The 12,372-nt window shown below is 40.2% G+C and overlaps 1 protein-coding gene across 1 annotated transcript; it reads right to left on the bottom strand.

Annotated features, from left to right (window-relative positions):
* Nucleotides 1-2,064: 2,064 nt before the first annotated feature.
* On the bottom strand, nucleotides 2,065-7,971 carry LOC127783313 (ABC transporter B family member 10-like). Its single transcript, XM_052310566.1, has 10 exons — nucleotides 7,672-7,971; nucleotides 7,481-7,535; nucleotides 6,810-6,985; nucleotides 6,512-6,712; nucleotides 6,153-6,412; nucleotides 5,573-5,886; nucleotides 5,173-5,396; nucleotides 4,397-4,749; nucleotides 3,662-4,086; nucleotides 2,065-3,542 (listed from the first exon to the last, which is right to left on the bottom strand). The coding sequence occupies exons 1-10, from the start codon at nucleotides 7,969-7,971 to the stop codon at nucleotides 2,065-2,067; spliced, it is 3,786 nt and encodes a 1,261-aa protein (XP_052166526.1).
* Between the last annotated feature and the right edge of the window lie 4,401 nt (nucleotides 7,972-12,372).

The raw sequence follows: 12,372 nt of genomic DNA, 5'->3' as shown, positions 1-12,372 counted from the left end.
CCATTCAAAAAGTGACAATCTTAGATTGTGAGTAGAAGTATCATAAGATGTATCAACAAATCTAAGATTACTCAAAACTTTGTCAAAGCATGCAAGCTAATCATCCAAAGCCTCTCCATGTTTCTTCGCAAATTTTATGTAATCCTTTTTGAAAACATCTTTGCGTAGTTCCTTGATATTTGAAGTTCCTTGATGAAAGTTTTCTAAAGCAATCCAAATCTCATGTGCAGTTTCAAGATGTGAAACACGATCAAAATCAGAACGAGGAATTCCATTAAGCGAAATATTACGAGCTTTACAATTATTTTCAAACAGTTTTTAAAGCAGCAGTATTTATCTGATCAGGAATTTCGTAAACATTAGCAACCTTTTTCCAAATATCATAACCTCAGCCATAATATAAGATTACATCTTTTGGCATCAATAAGGAAAATCAAGTCCATCGAAAACATGTGGCTTAGTTGTAAAAATCCGAAGAAGAAAATAAGACTCTGATACCACTTGTAGGATTGCACAGCAAGAACTAAGCCAACCAGGGGGGAGGGGGTGTGAATGGTTGTAGTGCCCCAAAACCAAAAACTTTTAACGCAATTAAAAGTTACCCTCAAATCGATGGAGATCGGTCTGACCGCATATGTTGCACCGGTCTGACCGCGCCTGTGCCGTTGGTCTGACTGGTGTAGATTGGTCGGTCTGACCGAGTCGCGTCTCCTCCTCCTGTCGTCACCGCTGCCGGTCCAACCGCAGTTGTGCCATTGGTCTGACCGGTGCGTTGCCGCCGGTGTGACTGCCGTGCACTCGCCGATGTGACCGCCAAAACCCCGAGCAAGCACAAATTGAAGATCTCTCAAAGTAGATCGAACTTTATTACTTCTATTCATGTTTACAAAGTACAACACTCCACTCGAAAATCTCGACTAAACTCGAAACCCTAACTTTTCTCTAAACTCAACTCTCAGACAATCGATACCGGGAGGCCTCACCCTCTCTATTTATACCCGAGGTAGGGAGTCTAAATCCATGAACCCAACTTGTACAAAAAGTTCTAATCCCCTAGGAAACCTTCCCGTACAAGAAATAAACTTTACAAACTTCAATCATAAAAAATTTGGACTCCTTTCAAATTCGACTCCGTATCTCATACGCACACGACATCTCCATTGTATGGCATATGGAATCTTCACCAACACTGCATTGATCTTTAGCATAAGCATCCCGCATGATATCCTGATCGTCCAAACGTCATCTTCTCCTAAGTTGACTCCCAATCCATCACCGGCAACACTCTCCCGAGACATCAAGACTCACATACACATGAATCAACCAAGAAATTATATCCGAGCAAAAGTTCTCTCCAACTTGACTCAACATTAGCACACAACAGTATTACGAGAAGCCATAAATATGAATTAATCACAAATATCCAAAGAAACAACCAAAAACCGAAACCGACACAGTGTTGGTCAGTCAAACCGTCGGGCCAGCCGGTCTGACCGGCTGCACCTGCCCGGTCTAGCCAGACCACACAGTCAGCAACATCTTGTCCATCATCTAAAAACCACACATCTCCAAAACCACTTTGTCGAATGTCTCCAAATATCAAAACCAATTATCTTACATGCCAATTGTTCATTGTAAAACAATAGTTAAACACACTTTGATTTTACACTCAACCCCTCAAGATGATTCACCTACTTGATGGCCCTGGACACATGGAAACAGCACGACCCTATTTCATTTTGCTCATTAAGTTTGGTGCTCTAGTATGTTTTTCTTTAGAACAACTAGTATGCAATTGACATGTGAATCACCCAATTGTTTGGGGAACTATTTTAGCATGATATTGCCCACAGGCCTAATGTTAAGTTGGAGGATAATAGGACCTCAGTCTTTTAGCTCATGGACCATCACATTTTCATTTTTTTAAGAGATAGCCATGATGTTACAATCTGTCAACTGATAGTAAATGCATTTAAGCAATGCCACTAATCTTGGAAAGCACCTATTCTATTTCATTAAGTAGCTTGCCCACAATGGGACTTGATCAGATGGTGTCATCAATGATCAATCTTTCATGTTGCTTTGCAAATGGAACAGTCTTGAGTAGACACCATCATCTGCAGTGATCAGTGTGTGGTGATTACCAAGTTCAACCACTTTGCCTCTCTCCATCACGACAATCGTGTCTGAATTTATGACCGTGGACAATCTATGCGCCACTGTGATACTTGTAATCTTGCTTGATCCCTCATTTCTGTCCTTCCAGTCCTTGGCCCCTAAAGAACTCATCACCACTCTCTCAGATTCACCATCAAGTGCGCTGGTTGCCTCATCAAGAAGAAGAATGGCTGGACGCTTAAGAAGAGTTCTTGCAATAGCTATCCGCTGTTTCTGCCCTCCTGAAAGCTGGCTTCCTTTCTCCCCAACAACCGTGTCGTACCCTTTTGGTAGGCTGCTGATGAATTCGTGAATGTTCGCCTCCATTGCAGCCTGAATTATTTCAGTCTCTGAAGTCTCTTCGCTTCCGTAGCTAATGTTATCTCTGATGGATGAATTGAACAAGATTGGTTCTTGTTGGACTAGCCCAATCTGTTTCCTGAGCCATCTGAGATTGTAGTCTTTTATGTTCTTGTTGTCGATTAGTACTCTCCCTCTCTGAGGATCATAGAATCTCAATAGTAGTGCCAGGACAGAGGATTTTCCCGCGCCGCTTGGACCAACCAATGCTACTCTTTGGCCAGGCTCAATGACTAGACTGAAGCCATCAAGAATGGTCACCTCTGGTCTAGATGGATAGTTGAAGCTCACATCTTGAAACTCAGTTCTTCCCATGAGCCAGCCATCACTTGGATTTTCTGGTCTGTCTGGCACAATCTGTGTGTCCCTATCAAGCATTTCAAATGCAGGATTGAGTACTGCAATGGCTGACATGACCATGGGGATCAGAGTCCATAGCTCTGTTATGGAAGGCACTGTGAGTGAGAATATCTGGTATGATCTTATGCTGTTCTCAAATGAAGCCTGCTTCCTCTGAACCAGAACTGTGGTGTACCAAAGCGCCACTGCATGTGCAATATTCCAAAGGCAGAGTGAGATCCCTTGGACTACGCCGTACTTCATGCTCGCGATCTTGGTAACTCGCATGGGTTCTTGCAGCGACAATTCTGCTTTCTTGATTATTTCATCCTCATATACAAAGGATGCCACAGTTCTGATGTTGCTAGCTGCCTCTGAAGCAAGGGAGACAAGTTCCTGGTGAGCAATAGCAGAGTCACCATAGAACCCTTTGGCTGCCTTGGCCTGAATAAGGCCACCGATGAAATGGCATGGCATGACTGCCCATGATACTAAACCCATCCTCCAATTGACATACATGCTTACTACTGTTGCTATCAGAATTGAAGAGATGCATTGCACAATGACTGCCATTCTATCAGATATAATGGTCTTGACTGTCGATGTGTCGCTCACGATGCGTGAGGTAAGAAAGCCTACACCATTTTTTGGCTTTTCAAACCAGCCAAGCTCATTTCGGAGAACAGCTGCATTATATTGAAACAAAACAAAAAAAAAAACTTGTCATATTGTGAAAACTGAAATGCAACATTGGCTCTTTCAAGGTATTGAGAAGTACAAGAAAGAAAACTTTCATAGAACATACATGAAAAGATGGCCTCCCTGAGGTTTTTCATTGCCTTTTCTCCAACAACACCATAAATATAGTGTTGGAAGATGTTACTGGCAAGCGTGATCACCCCAGCTGTGAAGAAAATCAAAGAATACTTGCTGACTTTCCTTTTTGCATCTAGATCATAATATGCCACACCAATTGTCATGATGAAGTAACCAAACAAGGGCTTTGAGATCCCAGATATAGCTGCTGATGATGACCCTAATAGTATCTTTGCAATGTCGTCTTTCTGCAGCCCATACCAAAGTCTAAAGAAAGGATGTATTTCCTTTCTGACCTCTTGCTTTGGTTGCTTAGAGTTTAGTTGTTCCAATTTGTTCTGTTGTCCCTGCTTTGGAGAGAGCTGCCTGTCGTACACTTCATCAATTTCATCTTCTATGACATTATCAGAAGAGCTGTTTAATCAACCGAAATGTAAAAATTAGTACTAATTCTTTTTTGAGCGAAGTAATCCTACTGGCATATAGTATTATTATATTCACTAAACTTTGTGCCATTGATTTTATATGTTTTCATTAAGTTTTGTAATTCTAGATCTTTTTAATAGTGAGACTTAGCTGATGATTTCTAACCATTCACTTTCAGCTTGCACAATCTGCAGGAAAGGATCCTTTCGGTACCCAACATGCATGCACTATTTTTATCAATGGTAAGCATAAACTATTGGTGAAATGAAGCTTTCCATTTTGCTATGTTTTACTTTACCTTGCGACCCTCTTTCCAGCTTCCTTCTCAATATTTTGCATGCTGCATACATTTGAGTAGAATGTGCTTTTCTCAATCAACTCTTGATGAGTTCCAGTTTGAGCTACCTTTCCATTCTCCACAACAACAATTGTGTCGGCATTTACAATTGTAGACATTCTGTGTGCTATCAATATGACAGTCCTCCCACTCATGGCCTTCTCAAGCGCATCCTGAACTAGCTTTTCTGACTCTGAATCAAGGGCACTTGTTGCTTCATCCAGAAGCAGGATTGGTGGATCCTTGAGCATTGCCCTTGCAATAGCTATTCGTTGTTTCTGACCTCCCGACAACTGCACTCCCCTTTCTCCTACCTGAATCAACAAAGATTTTTGTGAGGCACTAGGAAAGTATGTTTGAACCAAAAAAGAAACGGTCGTGTATATAATGAAAGATGGAAACATGAATGATTTTCCAATAGGAACACAGAATTTACATGATATTGTCACTTGCATACTAAAATACTTGTTATTCTCTCTTTAGCAATTGTTTATTTATTTTTCTGTTATGTAATTTGCATGTCGTCAGTCATCAATTTTGAAAAAAACAAATCAGTTTTTCATCATCAGAACAATACCCACATTTATGGTTTTGTTTTTAACTTTAAAAGGTCATCTGCCCTTGCCTGTCCTAATTAAAATCGTAGGTAGAGGTTTTTTTTCTAGATACTGGATAAGCCTCCGGCGAATATATGAATTCCCCCTTGTTTTTTGCATTTCTACTGAAAGCATACACACCTCTGTTAAGTATTCATTTGGAAGTTTGGATATAAATGAATGGACATTAGCTGTTCTTGCTGCTTTGGTTATCTCGTCGTCATTTGCATCCATTTTACCAATCCTCAAGTTGTCCTTGATAGTGCCTGAAAATAGCGATGGCTCCTGGGAGACTGAAGCAATGTTTCTTCGGAGGGATTCCAGATCAAGTTTCTTGATACTGTGACCATCAATGAAAATGCTACCTGCAGTATTAGGCTTTATTACTGACTGAAACATTTTTAAACTAATATTTACTCTTTGTAAACAATATACTCAGGCAAACTAGCATCTGACCAACCTTAATTCTAATGTGGAGGTTTACATAAGTAAAAAATATAATATTTACTTAGCTCATGCATGTAGTTTCAGAGAAGCATACCTGAGGTTGGATCATAGAACCTTTGGAGTAGTGAGATCACAGTGCTCTTCCCACAGCCACTGCTTCCTACAAGTGCAATGACTTTGCCTGCGGGGATGGATAATGAGAATCCTTGGAGAATTGGCTTATCCTGCCTGGATGGATAGGCGAAATGCACCCTACGGAATTTTATCTCCCCATGAACCTTTCCTAGCACTGATCCATGTTTCTCATAACTAATGGATGGCTTTCTTTTGATAACCTTGAATACTTCTTTTCCTGCAGCTTTTGCTTGATTAAAGGTCTGAAGGTCTGGTGCAGCATAAGTAATTGATCTGAATCCATGTGGTGGAAATCATGTGAGTATCTTTTCATGAAATTTTCAAGAAATAAATAATGCATTGGACCTTCAGAATTACATTATCACACACGTGTATTATACTCATTTTAGTCGGAAAGTATTTCAGTGATATCTTGAACTAAGAGTCTCACCTGAAACTTTGCTTTCTTTTCAAATTGACTGCTTTTAACATCGGAAAGTTAATTTTTGAATAGAAATTTTGGTGTAAGAGAATCAGTCAGGATGTTACTGTATCATTACATTGCTCCGAAGAGGATGCTCATGATGGCAGCTATCGTGCCACCTCCTGTTGCCTTTCGGCTGGTTACTGCGACTGCCCCAATCCAAACCATCAGTGCCCATGAACAGAAGGTCACAGCTTGGAACAATCCCAGTCCTATCCCTTTTATCACTGCCTCCTTCTTACTTAGTTTGTACTGATTATCCATGCACCAGACAAAGGATCTCATGGCCCGTTTCTCCCCAACAAAGGAGAAAACAGTCTTAATATGCGACAAAGTCTGCTCAGAAAAAGGTGTAGTAGGATTAAGAATTTAAATCTTGTAGGCAATCGTTTATACTTCCAATTAACTTGGCTTGAGCTGATGTAAATGATTTACCTGTTCTACAATAGATGTTGCTTCTGAGACTATAGCATTACGAGATAACGATATGCCATTCATCTGTTTCGTGTATGTTGCTCCAATGACGAGGATCAGAGGAATGACCAGAAAGGAGAGCAATGCGACTTCCCAGCAGCTGGCAAATGCAATTATGATACCAGCAAAGAAAGTGGAGAAGCTCGCAACGAAATGACCGAGCTGCAGAAAATTGGGGTCAGGTGCAGTAGTGGTGCACATTGGACCACAGTTTCACAAATATTATGTGCAATGTTCCATAAATCACGAAATCCATTACCTTCTCACCAATTGCATCTTGTATGACACTCATGTGGTTGGTTACTCCGGTGATGATTTTTGCAGTGGTCAAGTCAGTGTCGAAGGCCCCAACCTCTTGATTAAGTACTGATCTCAGAAATGCTAGCCGCATGCGTGCTAATTGTCTTTCACTTGAGTATATCCAGCATGAGATCTCTGCATGCAGATGATAAGAGGATAAGGTAAGCATGTTTTTGTAAGATCTCCTATAATTATCATTTCTGAACATATATGACTACTTATAAAAAAAATAGGGTAAAATTAGGCTCCAACCGTAAAAAAAACATATTCTCTAACAATACCATTCATCTCTGACATGCTATTATGTTTCACTAGTTTATAAGTGCCTTTTATGCATTGCAGATGAAACAAAAATACGAGTTTGGCACTAAATCCCTAATAGCTGGACAAGCGTGCTTGTGAGGCTGTAAAAACATTTATGAGTTTTATGCCCTAATTTTATACTTAATGAGGTAATTCATGAGCAATATTGCAGTTCAACATAATTTACGGCCCTGTTTTCTATTCCTATATCTATGCTTATTCCGTTTAAATAACTAAATTTAGAATTCTATGCCAGGGTATTTATTTAACCAAATGAAAAGCCACATCTATCATGGAAGATAAAAGGACAGATTGTTTCTGACTTACCGACCATTCCAGCAGGAAGAGTAGCTGCTGCCATGTACCACACAAACGGAACCACCTTCAAGCAAGAAGTGAAAAAAGGTGTAAAAATAAAAAACGATCACAGATCAACATATTGATATTCAAAGGACTAAAATGAGAGAAAAGGCTAATGATGTACATGGATATCATGCTTTTAGAATTGAGAAAACCACCTTATACAATGCATGGACCATGCCCTCCTGATCATTTATGTTGGTTCCATAAGCATCAAGTGCTTTCCCAAGAAGGAGATATCCGACGGGGAATGCCATGCCATGAATTATAGATCCAACAGTTCCCAGGGCCATGAGGAGCCAGTCTACCGCATCGGCGTAGCAAAGCAGCCCGAGGAATGGAAATGGCTTCTCGTCGGTGCTGGATTCTGACGGAACTGGGATTGTGCTATTACTTTCATCCATTTCATCAAATTGAGATGATGAAATAGAGTGGTCTTCATCATGGACTGTAGACATCTTTTTTCAGTGATGATCTTGGTGACCCCTTTTGCAGTAGAGTGGCACTGAAAGGAGATTCATAGATGGCATTAGTATTATAGGCATGCACATTTCATACTGGTGCATGTTTACGTGTAGATACTGACAAACATGTCTTCCAAAATGGAGTGAGACAAACACAATAGGTACTCTCAAGGTTGGAAACAAAATATTTCTGAACTGGTAAAGGGATCAGCATATTATGTCAAATTGTCAATATTAGTGGTGGTGTTTGCCTAAGCTTTGACACTGTTAGTTGTCTTTGACAAACTTAGCTGTTTCATTAAAGAAAACATGTGAAAGCTGCCTAGCTGCTTGACTGAATCAGTGAAGCTAAGAGAAAACTGAGAAATGATAGGAGAGTCTGCACACTTCACATTATATTTTACATTTTTTTTGTGTGGACCATCAAGAAACTGGATTATCACATGATGCCACTTGATTTGTTCCTTTTATCTTGATCTAAAAAATTCATCTGGAAGCCAAATCAATGTCTGGGGATCTCACTTTAATGATCCTTAACCTTGACCAATCAAATGCATTTCTCACCTCCTTGGATGATGACTTGTTAATTAAGATAAAAAAGATTTGATCTGCAGATTATGTTAAGCTGTGCTTACATGACCAAGGTGGGTTTCTGGGAATAACTGTGGCATAATCTGAGCATATTCTGTTTTAGACTGCAATACTGCATATCATACACAAGGCTGTCGATGTCGTCATGTCGCATGCCATTGCAACCAACCCGGAATGCTTGTTTGCACCTGAGGAAGTTTGTTTATGTATGTTGTCCAGGAGGGAGTATCCAAGGGGAAATAGTGTATCATTTCTGATCATTGCCAGCATACTGAATATTTTGCCTGTTAGTCATACAACCTGATGAAAAATAACAGCTGCATCGATCACATTGTGCATGTTGCCGTTTGCAATTGGGAGGCACACGGGTAGCTGGTTGGTTCTCCAGGTGGTTTTTGACAATCTTCGTTGATGCTGCAAAGGTAGTCTCCAAAAGAAGAGCCAATTTGGTTTATTCCCAGAATTTTGTGCAAAAAGCTCCTATATTTGCAGTTTGGAAGAAATTTGGATTATTATCCAGGCTCGGGAGGCCAGTCAACTGGAGGCTACAAAGAAAACGTTTTCTTGATTGAAGCACCAGCGTATGCATATGCTACTTCAGTTTTCGTCTTTCTGCTGTTGTGCTCATTAGCAACATTCATGCTGTTACAGAAATGCAAGTTATGACCGCATCATCCATGTCATTTTCACTGATGGGATCAGGAGGGAATATCCGGAATTTCAGATGTCTTGTGGGACACAGGGATGACTGGTTCAAACTCCTGTTTAAAAATTTTGAGTTCAGTCTTACATTTTGGAAGTTTTTGAGGATTATATTGTCTGCCAGAGTACTCTCCTCATAGTGCATGTTTGTCCTGACTTTGTATCCATGCAGATGAGAGTAGTTGTACCTATTTCTTGAATAAGTTTACCGACACATCATTTCTTAACATTTTGCTGGCTGCTCCTACAAAATCCGGTTCCAATAAGAGCTCAGATCTGTGTTTGTTCTCTGAATTTTGCGCAAAAAGTTGCCGAATTTGCATTGCCTGGCTTTTTTTAGGCTCAGTAGGCTGGCCAGTCAATTGGAATCTTCAAATGACAAAGAAGAAGAAGAAATTTCTCCTTAATTTGCCACATGGTTGGAAGGCCAAACAAAATGATGCATCATGTCTGAACATTTTCAAGAAGGGAGCCTATTTGTTTTCTTATCAGAAATTTTCATGAAAAGCTCCGAAATTTGCAGCCATCTCCGGATGCTTGTTTGCACCTGAAGAAGTTTGCTGATGCTACTTGTCCAAGAGGGAGAGCATACAAGGGAAAATGCTGCATTACTTCTGATCATTGCCAGAGAATCATTCGATAGTCTTCAAGTCTTAACCCTGTCTCATGCAAACTGAACATGTTGCTTGGTGCTCGTACAAAACTGACAGAAACTAACGTTGCATCTGATCGCATTGTGCAGGTTTCCATCTGCAATTGGGAGGCACACTGACACCTGGTCGGTTCTCCAGGTGATTTTCGACAATCTTTGTCGACGCTGCGAAAATGGTCTCCAAGAAAAGGGCCAATTTGGTTTCTTCTCAGAATCTTGTGCAAAAACCTCCCAGATTATCAGTTATCTAGCTTCTCCAGGCTCAGAAGACCAGTCAATTTGAAGCTACAAAGAACATTTCTTGAGCGAGAGAGATTTTGTTCCATCCTTCACTCTACTAATCAGATCATTCTCAGACGTCCAAAGCAGGATATGCTACTTCAGTTTTGTTTTTTTGTTGTTGTTCTCATTAGGCACGAGTATGAAGATACATGAATGTAAGTTCTGATCGCACCATCCATGTCATTTTCACTGATGGGATCAGGAGAGAATATCCGGATTTTCGGATGATGTCTTGTGGGAATGCAAGGATGACTCGTTCAAATTCTTTTTTTTAAAAAAAATTGAATCTTATGTAACATCTTCATTGTTCACTCTTGCATTTTGCATGGTTGACTTGCCTGATTGAACTTTTTTGAGATGATAGAATGCTATGTTTGGACTGATATAATTTTTTTTTTTGGAATACGCAAGGGGCGCATATTTGCATTAAGAGAAATAAAGTTTATGTACAAGCCGAGGCAAAAAGGAAAATAGAAAGGGAACGGCATATGAGAGATCAACAGCTAGCTTAAGCCTATTCTCGTGGTAACAGAAGGGGACGACCTAAGACGAGACCTAAATGGTAAGCACTGGCAGCGCCGCATGTGCCAACTGCCAGAGAGTAGCTTCCGCCGCCATTGCTCGGGCTATCTCTGACCAGGGCTTCTGCTAGGAGTTGAAGACCCTATTGTTCCTCTCCTTCCAGATTATCCACGCAATAAGGGTTGTAATTATGTCAAATCCCCGCTTGCTGACCCTCTCAACTTTAAGGTGAGAGTTGTAGAGCCAGAGATAGAAAGAGTCTTCATTCAAGGGGAGACACTGTGGCAAACCAATGCTGGAAAGAACGACCCACCAAAGCTGACGAGACTCCGGACAGGCGACCAAAATGTGATCAATGCTCTCTTCATGTTGGTCACAAAGCACACATCTGTCTGGATGAGGCAAACCCCGAGAACGCAAACGATCCGCTGTCCAACAGTGCCTCATTGCGACCAACCAAACAAAGAACCGGCATCTCAGAGGAGCAAGAGTCTTCCAAATAGATTCGGATTTGGACTGATATATTTGTTGTGAAATTGTATCTGTGCCATCATACACGGGATGAATAGTACCCCCTTCATCCCGAAATATATCTACCTTTCTAGTTTTATATTTTAAGACGTAGGGAGAAGAACATTTGCTTGTTTTATAATAACATATCGGTATGATCACCTATTTTGAAAATGAAGGCGGCTACACACTGGAAAACTTTTAAAGAAATAGCAAAATTACGACTCATAAAAGAAATTGTGCTCATGCCAACTGTTCTGATTGAATCATCTGTTTGCGTAGGAATAATCAAATTCAGCTCATGTAACCAAATATATTTTTCAAATAATGGATTAAAACCCAGCCTCTACACCAATAAGAATGCACGGAGCCAAATCTAACGAAATAAACACACTAAGGAAACATAATTTAGATATGCCTTTATGCATTATTGTACATGTAAAGGGTAGAGTGTCTAACTTTCTTAGAAAATAAATGAAGTGTTGCTTGTAATTCCAGAAGCTTAGAACTCTGCCCAAATCAATACTTTTCTTGTTGGACAAGAGCTGGTGAAAGGAGCATAACATTGCCACTCATTTTCATCAGGTCCTAACCAACAATGGAATTACCCGGTTAGACAAACAATACAACATAGTTTAAGGTTGCAAGTAAATCGACCCGCGAACACACTTATAGGACCCACGGGCTACCCACTTATTTGGCGTATGAGTGGGTTCGGGTTAACCCACTTACATCCTTAGATAGTCCTGTTAGTTACATATTTTAGATGTAAAATATTCCATGTTCATCTCTATATTAGTTTTGTCAAATTGTCTACTTGAAAGCAGAAATGGTGAAACACTTAAATCTTTGTTCTCATCTCCATATCTGTCAGACTGTCACTACATCGTTGCTTCGAAATAAAAAATGTCACTAAGTCCTCAATATTGATGAACAAGAGACTAATTGAAATGGAAGTCAATGGCATGAAAGGCATGGTGCGATGCGGATGATAAGACTTTGGCCAGGACGAATAGAGCTAATTCCAAATCAGCTATCATGAATGTATAACTCTAGCATGTAGCTTGTATCTTGTTTATCACAGAAACTTCGGGTTTATTCACTTCATTACCAACAAAAAAAAATCCTTATCAATC

The sequence above is a fragment of the Oryza glaberrima genome, chromosome 8 (genome assembly GCF_000147395.1).
Source record: "Oryza glaberrima chromosome 8, OglaRS2, whole genome shotgun sequence".
Lineage (NCBI taxonomy): Eukaryota > Viridiplantae > Streptophyta > Magnoliopsida > Poales > Poaceae > Oryza > Oryza glaberrima.
This window is presented reverse-complemented; position numbering and strand designations above follow the sequence as displayed.

Excerpts from the sequence above, each read along its gene's own strand:
- LOC127783313 (XM_052310566.1), bottom strand. The coding sequence starts at position 7,971 with ATGTCTACAGTCCATGATGAAGACCACTCTATTTCATCATCTCAATTT. Across the intron at positions 7,536-7,671 it reads TGGTCCATGCATTGTATAAG|GTGGTTCCGTTTGTGTGGTA; the intron begins GTGGTTTTCTCA and ends TCTTGCTTGAAG. Across the intron at positions 5,887-6,152 it reads AGCATCCTCTTCGGAGCAAT|ATCAATTACTTATGCTGCAC; the intron begins GTAATGATACAG and ends ACATGGATTCAG.